At 46.1% G+C, this 17,375-nt stretch overlaps 1 protein-coding gene across 8 annotated transcripts in view; it reads left to right on the top strand.

The window, feature by feature from the left end:
- SIGLEC5 (sialic acid binding Ig like lectin 5) overlaps positions 1-17,375 on the top strand; it is a 40,260-nt gene that overhangs the window by 13,483 nt on the left and 9,402 nt on the right. For 3 of the 8 annotated variants that reach the window (XM_033224334.1, XM_033224340.1, XM_033224339.1), the window contains 7 exons: positions 7,518-7,901; positions 8,098-8,376; positions 8,655-8,693; positions 9,613-9,870; positions 9,958-10,242; positions 10,457-10,556; positions 11,912-11,993. In XM_033224334.1, the coding sequence (XP_033080225.1) occupies positions 7,518-7,901; positions 8,098-8,376; positions 8,655-8,693; positions 9,613-9,870; positions 9,958-10,242; positions 10,457-10,556; positions 11,912-11,993 (1,427 nt within the window). Of the gene's footprint in view, positions 1-7,101; positions 7,435-7,517; positions 7,902-8,097; positions 8,377-8,654; positions 8,694-9,612; positions 9,871-9,957; positions 10,243-10,456; positions 10,557-11,911; positions 11,994-16,520; positions 16,655-17,375 lie in introns of those variants that run through there. The other 5 variants (XR_004440502.1, XM_033224336.1, XM_033224335.1 and 2 more) reach the window with 5 other exon arrangements.

Genomic DNA, 17,375 nt, shown 5'->3' with positions numbered 1-17,375 from the left:
TACCAGGCTGATATCTTCCAAGAGTTTAAGAGCAGATTTAAGTTTTGATGGTATGAACCAGTAGTTCCCAAATCTTGCATCCTGTTCAGATTTTAAGATCCCCAGAAAGTAACTGGATCTCTCATGCTTAATAATCACAGAGAATCCAAAGCTGCCAACTTAACCACAATATGTGGGAGAGTTCCTGAGGGTAATGGGTGATTGACATATGCAAGCTGGTATCCCTTCCCCAAACATGAGAACAAAGACCTCTTTCCTGCCTTTCCCAGCACTTTGTACATATATATTTTGGGTAGCATTTTTCATTCAAGGTTTGGGAGCAGCAGAAAGGAATGGCCCTTCAGGATAAGAAGTAGGTTAAATTGGATGCTAGACATCGTGTTGCAGAAATTCACCATTCATCCCCGCCACAGAAAGTCTTTCACTGGATTTTGTGTCCTATCGCCACGTTGTTGAGTCCAAGAGGTCGTCCCCCAAATCCTCATCTCATTGCCACTGAATCCAGAACTTTAAAAAATGCTTTCTTTATCCTCCATAAGGGGGAGCCTTAATGTTCATGTTCCTTTTTTTATCCAGCATCATTTTAACTTCCTCTTCACCTCATCCTTCAAAAGTGTATACATCCAAAATTACCACTAGTAATTTTGTCGTCTGAATTTCACCTCAGTAAAAATACTATCACCAGTTTGATTTGAAAACAAAGTAGTGATAAACTATATACACACTCCTGTCTCAAGGCAAATTCTGTAGCCCTTCTTGAATGGGAAAATGGTTATTTCTTTACCCCAATTCCTTTTTTCCTTCTTTCACCCAATTCTGTATTTTGTGTTACTTTGCTTTTATTAGGATGGGCATTGTGCCCCTGAGGTGGGCCAATCTGGCCTCTTCCTTGCCCTTGGGGGCCCAGCTTTCCTGGTAGAGTTTGTGGGGAAATTTCCTTTTCTGCCCTTCTGTCTATATCTTGTGGCTTCTGGTTGCAATTTCCTCTTCCCTCACCCCAACTGTTTCTTGCTCTTAATAGACAGCACAGAGGATGGGGGTTGGGGGAATGAAGCTGTCCCTGGGCAAGGTCTGGAATCTCCAGCTTGAGAGATGCCTCTAGTGTTGAGTGGGACAAATGCCAGAGAGGACCAGGTGGGGTTTGGGGCTGGCACTGCAGGTATCTCTGTCTCTCACCCACGGAAACAAGTGACCTAATGTTCTGTACATCCTCCTACACCTGGGATCCTGGAATCCTAAAACTCACTGTAGCCAGGCACGTGGTAACTGTGCTCTAGTGATCACAAAGGAGAGGGTGAAAATAAAAAATATAATTCCCAAGATCAATGTCACCTCCTCAGTTGCTCCCAGGACAATAACTCTTCTCTGAGAACTGGGGGATTCCAGATGGGAGTTAGTGGGAGATATATCTTAAGAGGATGTGGTATAACATATACCTTTTACCTAAGGAGTCACTGTGAGAGTGACAGGGGCACAAATTCTCCAAGAGTGAGCAACAAGAGGTGGAGACCAGGCTGAGGCCACACATGGAGTTAGGATGAAATCTCTTGTTACTCATCACTCAGAAGGGACCCTGGAGCCCAGTGAAGAGGAACCACCCATTACCTTCTCTCAAAAAGGTGCTGCCTTCACCTCTCAGGGACCTGAGACCCATCACTGCTACCTCACTCCTTGTCTCAGTGGTCACCTTTACTTCTGGGCTTCAGGTGCTCTGCAGGAGTCCTTCAGTTTTCCCCTTTGGAAGCTAGAGAAGCATGGAGAGAACCAGCCTCCTTAGCATGGCTTGTGGGAGCTGGGGTAGGATGTCAGGGTCCTGGGGAGACAAGACCTTTGGATGTGCAGGTCCTGTGGAGGCAAGACCTCAGAGAGGTAGAGCTCAGGGTCTGGGCCAGGGGTCAAGTTTTCAATCTTTCTTTTTATAAATAGTGTTATTGGCCGGGCATGGTGGCTCACATCTGTAATCCCAGCAGTTTTGAGAGGCTGAGGTGGGCGGATCACGAGGTCAGGAGATCATGACCATCCTGACCAACATGGTGAAACCCCATCTCTACTAAAAATTCAAAAATTAGCTGAGCGTGGTGGCAGGTACTTGTAGTCCCAGCTACTCAGGGGGCTGAGGCAGGAGAATCGCTTAAACCCAGGAGGCGGAGGTTGTGGTGAGCTGAAATTGCGCCACTGCACTCCAGCCTGGGCGACAGAGCGAGACTCTGCCTCAAAAAAAAAAAAAAAAAAAAAAAAAAATCCTTTCCTACCTCAAGTTCATAGTGATTTCCTGCTATATTATTTTCTAACAGCCCTATTGTTTTCTCTGTCATATTTAGGTCTTCAAGCTACCTGTACTTGACTTTTATGCATGAGCTGGGGGTCAAATTTCATTGCAAACTTACTGCAAACTTGATTGCATTAAGTTTTGCCCACGTATTTTTTGAAAAGTTGGCCGGGCACAGTGGCTCGTGCCTGTAATCCCAACACTTTGGGAGGTCGAGGTGGGAGGACTGCTTGAGCCCAGAAGTTCGATACCAGCCTGGGCAATATAGTGAGACCTTGTCTCTACAAAAAATTAAGAAATTAGCGAAGAGTAATGGTGCATTCCTGTAGTCCCAGCTACTCGGGAGGCTGAGATGGAAGGATTGCCTGAACCCAGAGAAACTCAGACTGTGGCGAGCTCTGATCACACCATTGTACTCCTTCCTGCGTGACAGAGACACTGTCTCAAAAAAAAAAAAAATCAAATAAATAAAAACCAAAATAAATAAAAAGAAAAATTTATCATTTGCCACTTCCTGTATCACACATGATGTTTCCTGTGGTTGAGGTCTATTTCCAGGTACTCAGTTTTGTTCTACTTGGTCAATACATAATGGTCTTTTTTTTTTCCAGACAAGGTCTCACTCTGTCACTCTGTCACCTTGGATGGAGTGCAGTGGTGCAATCGTGGCTCACTGCAACCTCCACCTCCTGGGCTCAAGTGATCCTCCTGCCTCAGCCTCCCAAGTAGCTGAGACTACAGGCATGAGCCACCATGCCGAGCTAATTTTTGTGTGTTTTGTACAGATGGGGTGTCACCATGTTGCCCAGGCTGGTCTTGAATTCCTGGACTCAAGTAATCCTCCTGCCTCGGTCTCCCATAGTGCTGGTATTACAAGTGTGAACCATTGAATTTTCTATTTTCTCAATTTTTAAAAATCTGAGACAGTCTCACTCTGTCACCTTGGGTGGAATGCAGTGGCACAATCTCAGCTCACTGCAACCTCCACCTCCTGGGTTCAAGCAATTCTTGTGCCTCAGCCTCCCAAGCAGCTGAGATTACAGGCACATGCCACGATACCCAGCTAATTTTTGTTATTTTTTAGAAAAGGAAACAGGGTTTCACCATATTGGTCAGGCTGCTCTCAAACTCCTGACTTTAAGTGATCCATCTGCCTCAGCCTCCTAAAGTGCTGGGATTATAGACGTGAGCCACTGTGCCCAGCCTGAAATGGTCATATTTTCTATCATGTTGTAATACATCTTTTTATCTTGCAAAACCATTCATTGTTCTTCATGATAGTCTTGATCATACTCGAACATTTCTACTTCAGTGTAAATTTTACAATAGAGTTATCAAGTTGCACAAAAATCACCCGGGAGATTGTATGACATATTCCTTTGATGCTGTAGATTGTTGGGTAAAATTGACATTTGTGCAGTATTTGAGAAGAATATTGTTCTCAAACTCATCAACATGGCCTCTTTTTCAATATATTTACTTTTTTTTTTTTTTGAGATGGAGTCTCACTCTGTCGCCCAGGCTGGAGTGCAATAGTGCAGTCTTGAATCACTGCAACCTGCATCTCCCAGATTCAAGTAATTCTCCTACCTTGGCCTCTCGAGTAGCTAGGACTACAGGCGCTTGCCACCACGCCCAGCTAATTTTTGTATTTTTAGTAGAGACGGGGTTTCACCAGATTGGCCAGGCTGGTCTTGAACCCGTCACCTCAGGTGATCCACATGCCTTGGCCTCCCAAAGTGTTGGCATTACAGGCGTGAGCCACTGTGCCCAGCCTATTTACATCTTTAATGCCCTTCAATACAGATTTATAATTTCCTCCGCAGAGGGGACATATATATATTTTTGTTAGATACATCTCTAATAGTTAGATATATTCTATATATTCAGATATTCTATTATAATTTTTGAAGCTTTTGTCAAAGGCATCTTTTATAAAATTCCATTTTTGTTTATTACTGTGATGTGGAAAGACAACTGATTTTGTAATTTGATTAATCTCTGGCAGTCTTGTAAATATTTTATTAAGGCTTTAAATGTATCTGTATATATTTTTGGATTTTTCTATATACGCAATCATGTCATTGATAAAGACCTCTGTTAACATTTCATTGTAATTGCTGTACCTTTTACTTATTTTTATTGCCTTCTTATGCTAGGACCTGAAGCTACTTCATTAGGTGTATGATGTTTGCTGAAGACACCTTTTATCTTGTTTGGGAAATTCTTTAAAGAGAATTTCTAGTTGGCTATGAATTATATCATAAAGGGATTTGAAATCACCCAATGCTCATTCATTCATCTCTTGAGATTTAATTAGTTAAGGGCTGATGTGAAAACAGAAAACATACTATGTATTTTAGCAGAGGGAATTTAATATAAAGATTTTAACATAAAGACAAAAATGCCATGTTCCTACATAATCGAGTCTTTATCTTTAGATCTTACTAGTCGGTATGATGAATTACTTTCACAGTTCAAATGAGAAATTAGGTTCAGAATTTGCAATAAGAGAAAGAAAAAAGAAAAAATTATTCTGACACCTGTTAACACTGGCTATTCAGGATGACTGAGACAGGTATCAAGACTAGTGCAGGCCAGGCACGGTGGCTTATGCCTGTAATCCTAGCACTTTGGGAGGCAAACTGGGCAGATTACCTGAGGTCAGGCATTCGAGACCAGCCTGACCAACATGGTGAAACCCCCATCTTTACTAAAAATACAGACTAAGCAGGGCATGGTGGCATGCGCCTGTACTCCCAGCTACTCAGGAAGCTGAGATAGGAGAATCGCTTGTACCTGGGAAGGGGAGGTTGCAGTGAGCCAAGGTTGCACTGCTGTACTCCAGCCTGGACAACACAGTGAGACCCTGTCAAAAAAAAACCAAACAAACAGAAATCAATTTTAAAAAAAGACTAGTGCAATAATGTAGAGAGATCAGGTTCAACTCGGAATACAGCAAAGACAAGGGGGGTTTATAGCCAAGACACACGGTGCAGCAGGTGAGGGAGGCTGGGTGTGTATGTCAGTGGATGGAAAACTACTAAGAGGAGACGCTGAAGATACCGGGATTCTTTCTAAACTGACTTAACAGGATTCTTGCTGAAAGCAGGCCAGCATGATCAGATAGCAAGGGTGAGGGCTAGGGAATTTGATCAGATAGTGAAGGTGATCAGATATCAAGAATCTTGCAAAACCGACTTAGCAGGATTCTTGCTACAGCTGGACAAGGCAGTCCAAGGACAAAGCCTAGTTGAAAAAAGGGCTCAGAGGAGCTTTCGTAAGTATAGTTAAGAAGAGAGTCTTTGTGACTCTTTAGGAAAAAAATACAAAAATACAAAATTTGGCACACATGGGATGATTTTTGGACTGAGAAAACACATCAAATCACAAAATCTAAAATGCCAAAATATGAGACAACTCAGAAAAATGGCATATTATTTTTATTAATAGTGTAGTCTACCTGTCTGCTATACCTGCATACTTTTTCCCTATATTTTTGACTGATATTCTTTGATTGCCTTCATAATGGAGCTTTTTTTTGTTTGTTTGTTTGTTTGTTTGTTTTGTTTTTGAGACAGAGTCTTGCTCGGTCACCCAGGCTGGAGTGCAGTGCCATGATCTTGGCTCACTGCAACCTCTGCCTCCTGGGTTCAAGTGATTCTCCTGCCTCAGCCTCTGGAGTAGCTGGGACTATAGGTGTGCACCACCATGCCTGGCTAAGTTTTGTACTTTTAGTAGAGACGAGATTTCACCATGTTGACCAGGCTGGTCTTGAACTCCTGATCTCAGGTGATCCACCGCCTCAACCTCCCAAAGTGCTTGGAACCACCACACCCGGCCAATATTGGAGAATAATTTTATAATATAAGTTTTATAGATAGACTAGAAAGAGAAGTCGGTATTTCTTCGGGCATGGGAGGTTGACATTTGTTTTGATCATTGTTAGCTTAAGAAACTGTCTTTATTCTCACAACACATTAATCAGAATGTGACCATTTGTTAAGGTCATTGTTAAACTGTGGGAAACTATTATGAAATTTCTTTCATAAAAGAGCAGTAACAGTGCAGGTTATTTCCACACATTGCTTGGGCCCCTTCTGGGCATCTGAAAACTGGACCCTGGAAGGGAGGGCATTGAAGATTGGGCTTCATTAGCCTGATGGTGGCAAATTTGCTTCTGTAGCTCCTTAATAGGATGAGACTTTAGCAGGGGCTTGTGTTTACTGCCATCCTACAAGACCCTGAGGTCCATCAAGACCCAAACTGGACTGTGCTGTGTCCCAAGAATCTTCTTAACATAAGAGTGCTTCAGCTCTCTCATGTTCTGACCCTCCACTCCATTTGGGTCAAAGAAAAATTTTTTTCCAGCACTTTTGAACTTTTTTTTTTTGCAAGGTTTCACTCTGTTGCCCAGGTTGGAATGCTGTGGTGCAATCATGGCTCACAGCAACCTCAAACTCCTGGGCTCAAGGAATCCCCCTATTTCAGTGCTCCAGAGGAGCTGAGACTATAGGTGTGTCACCACACCAGCTAATAGCTTTTATTTTTTCTAGGGATGGGGTCTTGCTATGTTGCCCAGGCTGGTCTCAGACTCCCCGGCTCAAACAATCCTCCCACCTCAGCGTCCCAAAGTGCTGGGATTAGAGGCAAGAGCTACCGTGCCTGGTCAGTTTGAACATTTAAAATCAAATTTAAAATTATGTATTTCCAGAATGTTTCATGGTTTTGGGGTGGAGGGTGGTTCTGACATCTCACCTCATCACCAGGACAAGCCCTCTTCTCTCTTTTCTTTCTGCATTCACCCCCCTGAGGATCTCACTCATGACTGAAACATCATTTGAGGGGTGATCACCTCCAGATCCCCAGCTGGACAAGCCTGGCATCGTCTGGGGGCCTCAGTATCTTCACCTGCGGCGTCCAGTGGGGGTGGGAGCAGGATGGCTTCCCAGCCCCCGCCTCACCCAGACAGCACGTGATGCCCAAGTTCTCCTTCTGCCTACAGCCACAGCTCTCACTCACCCTCCGGCTTCCTGTCGGGGCTTCCTGAGCCCCACCCCACATTTGGGGCATTTCCTTCCCTGACAGAAGGACCTGGGACCGGGCTGGGGCCTTGGCGGATGGAGACATGCTGCCCCTGCTGCTGCTGCCCCTGCTGTGGGGGGGTGAGTGAGCTGAGGGAGGAGGGACAGGTATGGGGGTGAGAAGGTGGGGCTGGAGCTGCAGCTGAGCCTCTGTGCCCCGCCAGGGTCCCTGCAGGAGGAGCCAGGGTACGAGCTGCAAGTGCAGAAGTCGGTGACGGTGCAGGAGGGTCTGTGCGTCCTCGTGCCCTGCTCCTTCTCTTACCCCTGGAATGCCTGGTACTCCTCTCCCCCACTCTACGTCTACTGGTTCCTGAACGAGAAGAGCCCATACTATGATGAGCCTGTGGCCACAAACAACCCAGATAGAAAAGTGAAGCCAGAGACCCAGGACCGATTCCGCCTCCTTGGGGATGTCTGGAAGAAGAACTGCTCCTTGAGCATCGGAGATGCCAGAATGGGGGACGCGGGAAGCTATTCTTTCCGCGTGGAGAGAGGAAGGAATGTAAAACATACCTTCGTACAGAATAAGCTGAACTTGGAGGTGACGGGTACGGCGGGGGCCCTTGGAGAGGACCCTGGGACGTGGAGACCCCCGTGTGAGAACAAGGACAGGACGTGGGCAGGGGCGGTTGGAGGAGGTGTAGGACTGGGGGCAGGTCGGGGCCTGAGGCCTGGCCACTCTCGGGGTCACACCGTACGTCTTCAAGCCCCTGGGGCCCAGGTATCTCCCTGTCTCCTCCTCAGCCCTGACAGAGAAACCCGACGTCCACTTTCTGGAGCCTCTGGAGTCCGGCCGCCTCACAAGGCTGAGCTGCAGCCTTCCAGGATCCTGTGAAGTGGGACGACCTCTCACATTCTCCTGGACGGGGGATGCCCTCAGCCCCCTGGACCCCGAAACCACCCGCTCCTCGGAGCTCACCCTCACCCCGAGGCCCGAGGACCATGGCACCAACCTCACCTGTCAGGTGAAACGCCGAGGAGCTCAGGTGACCACGGAGAGAACTGTCCAGCTCAATGTCTCCTGTGAGTGGTGCTGGGGACACAGCTGGGTCCCCAAGGGCAGTGGGAGAGTGTGTGTGTGTGTGGTGTGTGTGTGTGTGTGTGTGTGTGTGTAAGAGAGAAAGAAAACAATAACTTGAGAAGCCCTGTGCGTGGATCTGAGCCTTGGGATCTGGGAGGGAGTGAGCCAGGACAGCCTTCCCCACTTGGTGGGTTTCTGTGGCTCCTCTTTGGGTACCTCCTGGGCCCATGCCCATCTCACTCCTCACTGCTGAAGCCAAGGTTATATCTTTTTATCTCAGATGCTCCACAGAACATCACCATCTTCAGGAATGGCACAGGTAGGAAAGACCTTCTCCTCTCTGAAGCTGGGACCTGCCTCTGGGTCTGTCTCTGAGCAGATGTAGAGAATCAGAGCTTGAATGGAATCAGATTTGGGAAGAGCAAGAATGAGAATTACTGTCTTCTGGCTTCCACCTTCTGTGAGCCCCATGTGCAGGCACACATGCACACATGCACACGCACACACTCACATGCACACACGCACATACACATGCACACGCTCACATGAACACACACCACCCACGCACACACGCACACACACGCACACACATACACATGCACATACACTACACACGCACACATGCACATACACTCGCACATGCACACATGCACATATACCATGCACGCACACACGCACATACACATGCACACACACACATGCACATACACCACGCACGCACACATGCACATACACCCGCACACGCACACAGGTGCACACTCATGCGCTCTGCTGAAAGCAGTGAACAGACTTTAGACCCCTCCCATCTCCCATCCCTCCTGTGGTCTGGTTCTTCCCACAGTCACCAAGGACCAATCCAGGTTCCTCTCATCTCAGTCAGCCTAGCTCTGTGATTCTTCTCCTCTCACCCTTCCACTCCTGCGTTCTCAGTCTTATGTCCTGCCACACTATCGGACTGTATTTCCCAATGCCACAGGGAGGCTCTCTGTCCTCTTTCCACCACAGTCCAGGTATGTACCAGCGAGATATTGAGCCTCCTCTGGAGACATGAGACTCAGACAGTTTTGGTCAGTTTCCTGAGTGTGCAAAGGCCCAGCATTTGAACCGGGATGGAACCAAGCCAGCATGGCCAGGGGAGGAGAGGGAGATGTTCATCTGGATCCTGGGAAGGAGGGAACGATAGGGACTGTCAGCCTCCCTGACCCCATCTCTCTCTCCCCGCCCCTCTCTCCCCAAAGCCCTAGAGATCCTGCAAAACACCTCGACCCTTCTGGTCCTGGAGGGCCAGGCTCTGTGGCTGCTCTGTGAAGCTCCCAGCAACCCCCCTGCACACCTGAGCTGGTTCCAGGCATCCTCTGCCCCGAACGCGACCCCCATCTCCGATACTGGGATCTTGCTGCTTCCTCGAGTAGAGTTTGCAAAAGAAGGAGTCTTTACCTGCCGTGCTCAGCACCCGCTGGGCTCCCTGCACATTTTTCTGAATCTCTCAGTTTACTGTGAGTGTGGGGGCAGCTAGAGCAGGAACTGTATGGTATTAAAGAGGGAAGAGGCTCCCCGCTGAGTCCTGTCCTCCCTCCCCACAGCCCTCCCACAGCTGCTGGGCCCCTCCTGCTCCTGGGAGGCTGAGAGTCTGCACTGCAGCTGCTCCCTTCGAGCCTGGCCGGCCCCCTCCCTATGCTGGTGGCTTGGGGAGAAGCTACTGGAGGGGAACAGCAGCCAGGGCTCATTCAAGGTCAACTCCAGCTCATCTGGGCCCTGGACCAACAGCTCCCTGATCCTCCACGGTGGGCTCACCTCTGGCCTCAAAGTCAGCTGCAAGGGCTGGAACATCTATGGGTCCCAGAGCGGCTCTGTCTTGCTGCTGCAAGGTCAGGGGGTGTATTGCAGAGGGCTGGGGCCTGAGGGGAGGGGCATGGATCCCAGAGCGATGGATGGTAGGAGAGAGAGGCTGGACTGGTGATGGGGAGAACAGGGTTCTTCATCTCCTGTCTGAGCAGGGCCCTGGAGCAAGTTGCTCAGCAGGTGGGAGGACAAGAGTCTGAGTCCTGAGAGTGAGTTATTGCATGCCCCTCTTTTCTGCAGGGAGATTGAACCTCAGGACAGGCGTGGTTCCTGCAGCCCTTGGTGGTGCTGGTGTGATGGCCCTGCTCTGTATCTGTCTGTGCCTCATCTTCTTTTTAATGTAAGTCTTGGTCCCAGGGAAGGTACAGGTTGGTGTTTGTAGGGAGTAGGAGAGACTGAATGTCAGAAATGCAGAGCTAAGGCCAGAGATGGTAATGTGTGCTTGTAGTTTCAGATGCTCAGGAGTCCGAGGCAGGAGGATAGCTTGATCATAGAGGCTGAGGCTGCAGTGAGCTGGGATTGTGCCACTGCACTCCATCCTGGGCCACAGAGCGAAAGACCCTGTCTTAAAAGAAAAACCAAACCAAACCAAAAGCAGAACTGAGTAGATCCAGAGAGGTCTTCTTTCTTTCTTTTCTTCCTTCCTTTCTTCCTTTCTTTCTTTCTTTCTCTTTCTTTCTTTCTTTCTTTCTCTCTCTCTTTCTTCCTTCCTTCCTTCCTTCCTTTCTTCCTTTCTTCCTTCCTTCCTTCCTCCCTCCCTCCCTCCCTCTCTTCCTCCCTTCCTTCTTTCCTTCCTTCCTTCCTATCTCCCTCCCTCCGTCCCTCCCTCTCTCTCTTTCTTTCTTTCTTCCTTCCTTCCTTCCTCCCTCCCTCCCTCCCTCCCTCTCTTCCTTCCTTCCTTCCTTCCTATCGCCCTCCCTCCCTCCCTCTCTCTCTCTCTTTCTTTCTTTCTTTCTTTCTTCTAATAGCTTTATTGAGGTACACACTTTGTACAATTCATCCACTGAAAGTGTACGAGTCAATGGCTTTAAGTATATTGACAGAGTTGTGCATCCGTCACCAAAATCAATTATAGAACTGTTTCATTAGCCTAAAGTGGAAAACGAAGACCTAAAGAAACCTTGCACCCCTTAGCTATCACTCCCGCTTCTTTCCCCCAGCCCTAACCTATTCTCTGTCTCTGTGGATTTGTCTGTCCTGAAGCTGCAGCTGTACTTCGTGTGCATGGAATCATGTGATATGTGGTCCTTTGTGGCTGACTTCTTTCACTCAGCATAATGTTTTCAAGGTTCATCCATGTTGTAGCATGCATCGATACTTTATTCCATTTTGTTTCCAAATAATATTCCATTGTATAAATGAAACACATTTGATTTGTCTGCTCAGCCATTGATGGGCAATTGGGTTGCCTCTGCTTCTTGGCTATGATGCATAACACTGCTATGACAATTCCTGCCATGGTTTTGTGTGTAAGAGGGGGTCTATGTGATGGAAATTCGGTCCATGGCACCCTGACCAAATCCCCAGTTATCCAGGAGGATGGAGCCCTCATTCCCATGTCAGGAAGGTCTCCGAGTTCAGTTCCAGGGCCTGGATGACTTCACTGTCATTTTCACCATCTTAACACGGGATGGGGCAGCCTGCGAACCTGTACCTGGGTGGTCCCAGCTGCACTGTGCTGGTTTCTTTCCTTAGAGTGAAAGTCCACAGGAAGCAAGCAGCTGGGAGACCAGAAAAAATGGATGATGAAGACCCCATTATGGGTACCGTCTCCTGGGTGAGTGGCTTGGGAATCTTCCCTTGTGCATGTCCACTCGGAAAGTCCAGGCTGAGCTCCTCAGCATTCCACCAAACCCACTCCTCCCTCGTCTCCTGGGAGTTCTCTTCTCTCCCGTTCTCCCCCTTCATATCCCAGATCCAGGAAATCATTATGTCCCATTCAACCTTCTTTATTTGTCTGTTTGTTCGTTTTTGAGATGGAGTTTCACTCTTGTTACCCAGGCTGGAGTGCAATAGTGCAATCTTGGCTCACTGCAACCTCCACCTCCCAGGTTCAAGCGATTCTCCTGCCTCAGCCTCCCAAGTAGCTGGGATTACAGGTGCACATCACGATGTGCAGTTAATTTTTGTATTTTTAGTGGAGACGGGGTTGTGCCATGTTAGTCAGGCAGGTTTTGAACTCCTGACCTCAGTTGATCTGCCTGCCTCGGCCTCCCAAAGTGCTGAGATTACAGGCATGAGCCACCGCACTCGGCCACCAACCTTCTTTCTAAAAATAAAACTAACTTGTCCTCTGCTCCTCTTCCCTCCCCACCTCTACTGACCACAGAGCCTGCCTCACCTCCTCCCTGCCCCCATCTCTCATCCCAAACTTCAGGCTGCCAGAACCATCGCCCCAAAACTGTTACTTCCCAGGCAGCCTGGAGTTGTTGTTTGTTCCCGTCGCTTAGAGAATCAGGCCCGTGTTCCTTGTCCCCCACGAGGTGGCCACTTCAGCCTGTTTCCTGACCTCTGATCCTGCCCCTTGGCCTGGCCACGCTGGCCTTCTGCCTCCATACAGACCTGCTGTCCTACAACTTAGAGCCCTTGCAAGTACAGTTTCTTCCATCCTTCCTTCCCCATTTCCACCAGACTACCTCATCTAATCCTTCCAGCTCTAATCTCAGTATCTGTTACTCTAGTCACTTCCCCTCCCTTTGACATCTACCCCTTCTGTTCTATGTTTACAGCACTATATGCATCCCCGTCCCCATCACACATCACCACTGCCTTTACCTGTCTCCACCCCCTCATTGTATCTGTGGCATTCTGTATTATTTTTATTTTTATTTTTTGGAGATGGAGTCTTGCTCTGTCACCCAGGCTGGAGTGCCGTGGCGCGATCTCGGCTCACTGCAACCTCCGCCTCCCAGGCTCAAGCAATTCTCCTGCCTCAGCCTCCCAAGTAGCTGGGATGACAGGCGTGTGCCACTACACCCGGCTAATTTTTGTATTTTTATTTTTATTTTATTTTATTTTTTTTGAGACGGAGTCTTGCTCTGCCGCCCAGGCTGGAGTGCAGTGGCCGGATCTCAGCTCACGGCAAGCTCCGCCTCCCGGGTTTACACCATTCTCCTGCCTCAGCCTCCCAAGTAGCTGGGACTACAGGTGCCAGCCACCTCGCCCGGCTAGTTTTTTTTGTATTTTTTAGTAGAGACGGGGTTTCACCGTGTTAGCCAGGATGGTCTCAAACTCCTGACTTCAGGTGATCTGCCTGCCTCGGCCTCCCAAAGTGCTGGGATTACAGGTGTGAACTACCGTGCCTGGGTGATATCTGTGGAATTCTTGAAGGACAGGGGCTGGGGCTTCTTTAGCCCCTGCAGTTTTTTCTCACGCTGTTTCTGTCCAGCATGTCTCCTCTCCTCTTTTATAAAATTGATCTAGGTTTGTCCCAAATGGAATTATCCAAAATGCTTAGTTCATGACCAAGCTATAATCACTGGAACAAGCATCAATTACTTTTACTTTTTCACTTTTGTTCATAATATGATAAATAATTGCGAACCCACCATCCAACCTAAGACCTAACACATTGGTGATAACTTATATCCACCTGTGTTGCTCCCTGATCCATTCCCAGTAACCACTGTTGTGAATCTTGTCTTCCTACTGTTGTCACATATATGTAGATTTAACATATACCACTATTTAGTTTTAATTGTTTATGAATCTACAGAGGGTATCGTGTTCCATGCACACTTCTTGGACTTGCTTTGTAGACTCAACATTGTATTATGATTCATCCATGTTGTATGACGTTGCAGTTGTATTCATTTTTCCCAGTTATAATGTCTATATTTTTTGAGACAGGGTCTGACTCCATTGCCCAGGCTGGAGTGCAGTGGTGCGATCTTGGCTCATTGCAACCTCCGCCTCCCAGGTTCAAGCAACTGTTCTGCCTCAGCCTCCTGAGTAGCTGGGATTACAGGCACGTACCACCACGCAAGGCTCATTTTTGTATTTTTAGTAGCAATGGCGCTTCACCATGTTGGCCAGGCTGGTCTTGATCCACCCGCCTTGACTTCCCAAAGTGCTGGGATTATAGGTGTGACCGCTATAATATTATATTTTATGATTGTATCTATCACGTAAGCTCATATTGATGCACACTTGAGTTTTTCCATTTGAGCCATTCTGAACATTCTTATCCCTGTCTCATGGTATTGATATGCAAGAGCTTTTCTTTAAAGATTGAGTTGCCGCATCGCTGGGCCTGTGAATGGGCACCTTTACAAGGTCATGAAAAATGGCTTTCCAAAGCAATTACATCCATTTATACTCTCATCTATGCCTAGGAAATCTTGTTGTTCTGTCATCTCTCCAGCACTTGCTTTTCTCAGTTTTCTCAATTTTGGAGGTTATTTTACTATCTTACTATGGTATTGATTTGCATTTCCTTGGTAACCAATGAAGATGAAAAATCTCTCTGTGTTTTCATCCTCTGTAAAATGCCTGGCCACATCTGGATCCCATTTTCCTATTGGGTGTTTGACTTTTTCTTATTGAATTTGTTGGAGGGCTTTATACATCTTTACACTATTTTTCTCATTATATGTGTCATAAATATAAATATATTCTCCCAATGCGTAGCTTGTCTTCACTTCTTAAAGTGATCTTCAATGAACATAAGTTCCTAGTTGTAATATAATCGTATTCACAAATCCTCTCTTTTCTATTGAGTACCTTTTGGATCTCATTAAAAAAAAAATTCACCCATCCTAAGATTAGAAAGATATTCAAATATAGTTTCTACTAAAAGTTTTATGCTTTTCTTTTTAATTTTTTTATTTTTAATTTTGTGGCTACATGTTAGGTGTATATATTTATGGGGTACATGAACTGTTTGAATACAGGCATGCAGTGTGAAATAAACACATCATGAAGAATGGGGTGCCCATTCCCTCAAGCATTGATCCACTGAGTTGCAAACAATCCAGAAGCCACGTAAGTGTCCATCAATAGATGAACGGATAAAGAAAATGTGGTGCATATACACAATGGAGTACCCTTCAGCCAAAAAAGGAATGAGATCCAGTCATTTGCAACAACATGGATGGAACTGGAGATCATTATGTTAAGTGAAATAAGCCAGGCACACAAAGACAAACATGGCATGTTCTCACATATTTGTGGGATCTAAGAATTAAAAAAAATTGAACCGATGGACGTAGAGAGTATGCTTTTCTTTTGACATTTAAGTACTCACTCTATCTGGGGTTGACTTTTGTGTGTGGTGTATAGTGTTGATTCAGATATGTTTCTCCTTCATTTCTGAATAGTCCTTCTCCCTTCTCCATTGAGCTACATGCCAATTCTGCCACGTATTAAAATTCTGTATTTTGTGGGTCTCTTTCTGTGGCCTCTGTTCTATTCCAATAGTCAATTTCACTGTCCCTGAGTCATCACTGTCTATAAATTCAAAAATAAGTCCTGATATCGAGTACATCAAAACCCCTTCCTTAATCTCCTTCAATAGTATCTTGACCATTCTTGGTCCCTTTTTTTCACTTTAATATTAGAATCAGGTTGTCAAGGCCGGGCGCGGTGGCTCACGCCTGTAATCCCAGCACTTTGGGAGGCCGAGGCAGGTGGATCACGAGGTCAGGAGATGGAGACCATCCTGGTGAACACGGTGAAACCCCATCTCTACTAAAGATACAAAAAATAATTAGCTGGGCATGGTGGCCGGCGCCTGTAGTCCCAGCTACTCAGGAGGCTGAGGCAGGAGAATGGCGTGAACCCGGGAGGTGGAACTTGCATTGAGCCGAGATCGCGCCGCTGTACTCCAGCCTGGGTGACAGAGTGAGACTCCGTCTCAAAAAAAAAAAAAAGAATCAGGTTGTCAAATTCCAAAAAATGCATTGAATCTATAGCTCAATCTGGAAAAATTTTACTTGTTTAGAAATTCATACCTTCTTATCCATGAGAGTAGGTCTTTCCCTCTCTATTCCTTTAAATCTTTTTAAGTGTTTTTAAGAGGTAATGTAGAGTTTCTTCACACAGGTTTTACACATCTTTCGTTATTTTTCTTCCTAAATACCAGTTTTTGTTGTTATTGTAAATGCTATCTTTTTAAAAGTGCATTTTCTGATTCCTTATCACAATGCAGAATGAAAGTGTTTTAAAAATATAAGAGGGGTTGATTTTTTTGTAATTAAAAAAAATCACAAGTTGGTCTTGCATGTGTCCTTTAGAATCTTTTTGCTTTGGTAGCTGGAGAATTCTTAGATCTTATTTATAAGCCTGCTGATCTCTTCTTTTTCAGAAATATAGATATCATCTGAAAAATTAGTGATATTCCTATTTTTAGCTGCCATGACTTGCTGAATCAAAGCAGCTGGGTTTGATGCAAGTGTAATGCTATTTTCTTCAAGAATCAACCATCCTTTTGGGCTTCAGGTACTGAGCAAGAAATGCCTGTCCTCATGCATACTCTGCAGATGTGTTTTTCTTCTAAGGGATGTCAGATTTCAACAACTGACCCACTGCCCTGAATAATCACTTTGATAAGGAAGTGAGGACATGCAAACCTCTGGCAACGGAAGTCCCTGTAACACCTCAGACTGTGGGCAGTTCATGACTACGGAGGGTTTGAATAGTAGCCAGTTACTTTTCATTTCCTCACCATTTGGCAACACCGAACTTCTCCTTTTTCTTTCCCGCATTGATGGAGTTGAATTTCTCGGCTGGGTTCCTCGAGGGGCTTCACTATAACTGTGCATCTCTTCATAGTGACACCCACCTCTTCTGGGATGTCAGCTCTCTGGATTTAGAGAATTGTCTTAATTCTCTCGGTAAATGCAGCAAGTAAAACTCAATTACATTTTTAATTGATTTCATTTCCTTCCAACTTGCTAAGCTCCCTTATTAGTTCAAATAACTTGTTATAGAAATTGAAGTATTTTAAATAAATTTTTTTCAATAAAAAAAATCACAAATTAGGCCAGGTTTGATAGCTCATGCCTGTAGTCCCAGAACTTTGGGAGGCTGAGGCAGGAGGATCTCTTGAGGCCAGGAGTTCAAGGCCGGGGAATAACATAGTGAGGCCTCCATCTCTACAAAAAGAAAAAAAATCACACATTGGTCTTGGGTATTATTCAGAATCTTTTGGGATTTCAAA

The sequence above is a fragment of the Trachypithecus francoisi genome, unplaced genomic scaffold, assembly GCF_009764315.1.
Source record: "Trachypithecus francoisi isolate TF-2019V2 unplaced genomic scaffold, Tfra_2.0 Lachesis_group12, whole genome shotgun sequence".
NCBI classification, from domain to species: domain Eukaryota; kingdom Metazoa; phylum Chordata; class Mammalia; order Primates; family Cercopithecidae; genus Trachypithecus; species Trachypithecus francoisi.
Note: the sequence above shows the minus strand (reverse complement) of the source record. Positions and strands in the feature narration are given on the sequence as shown.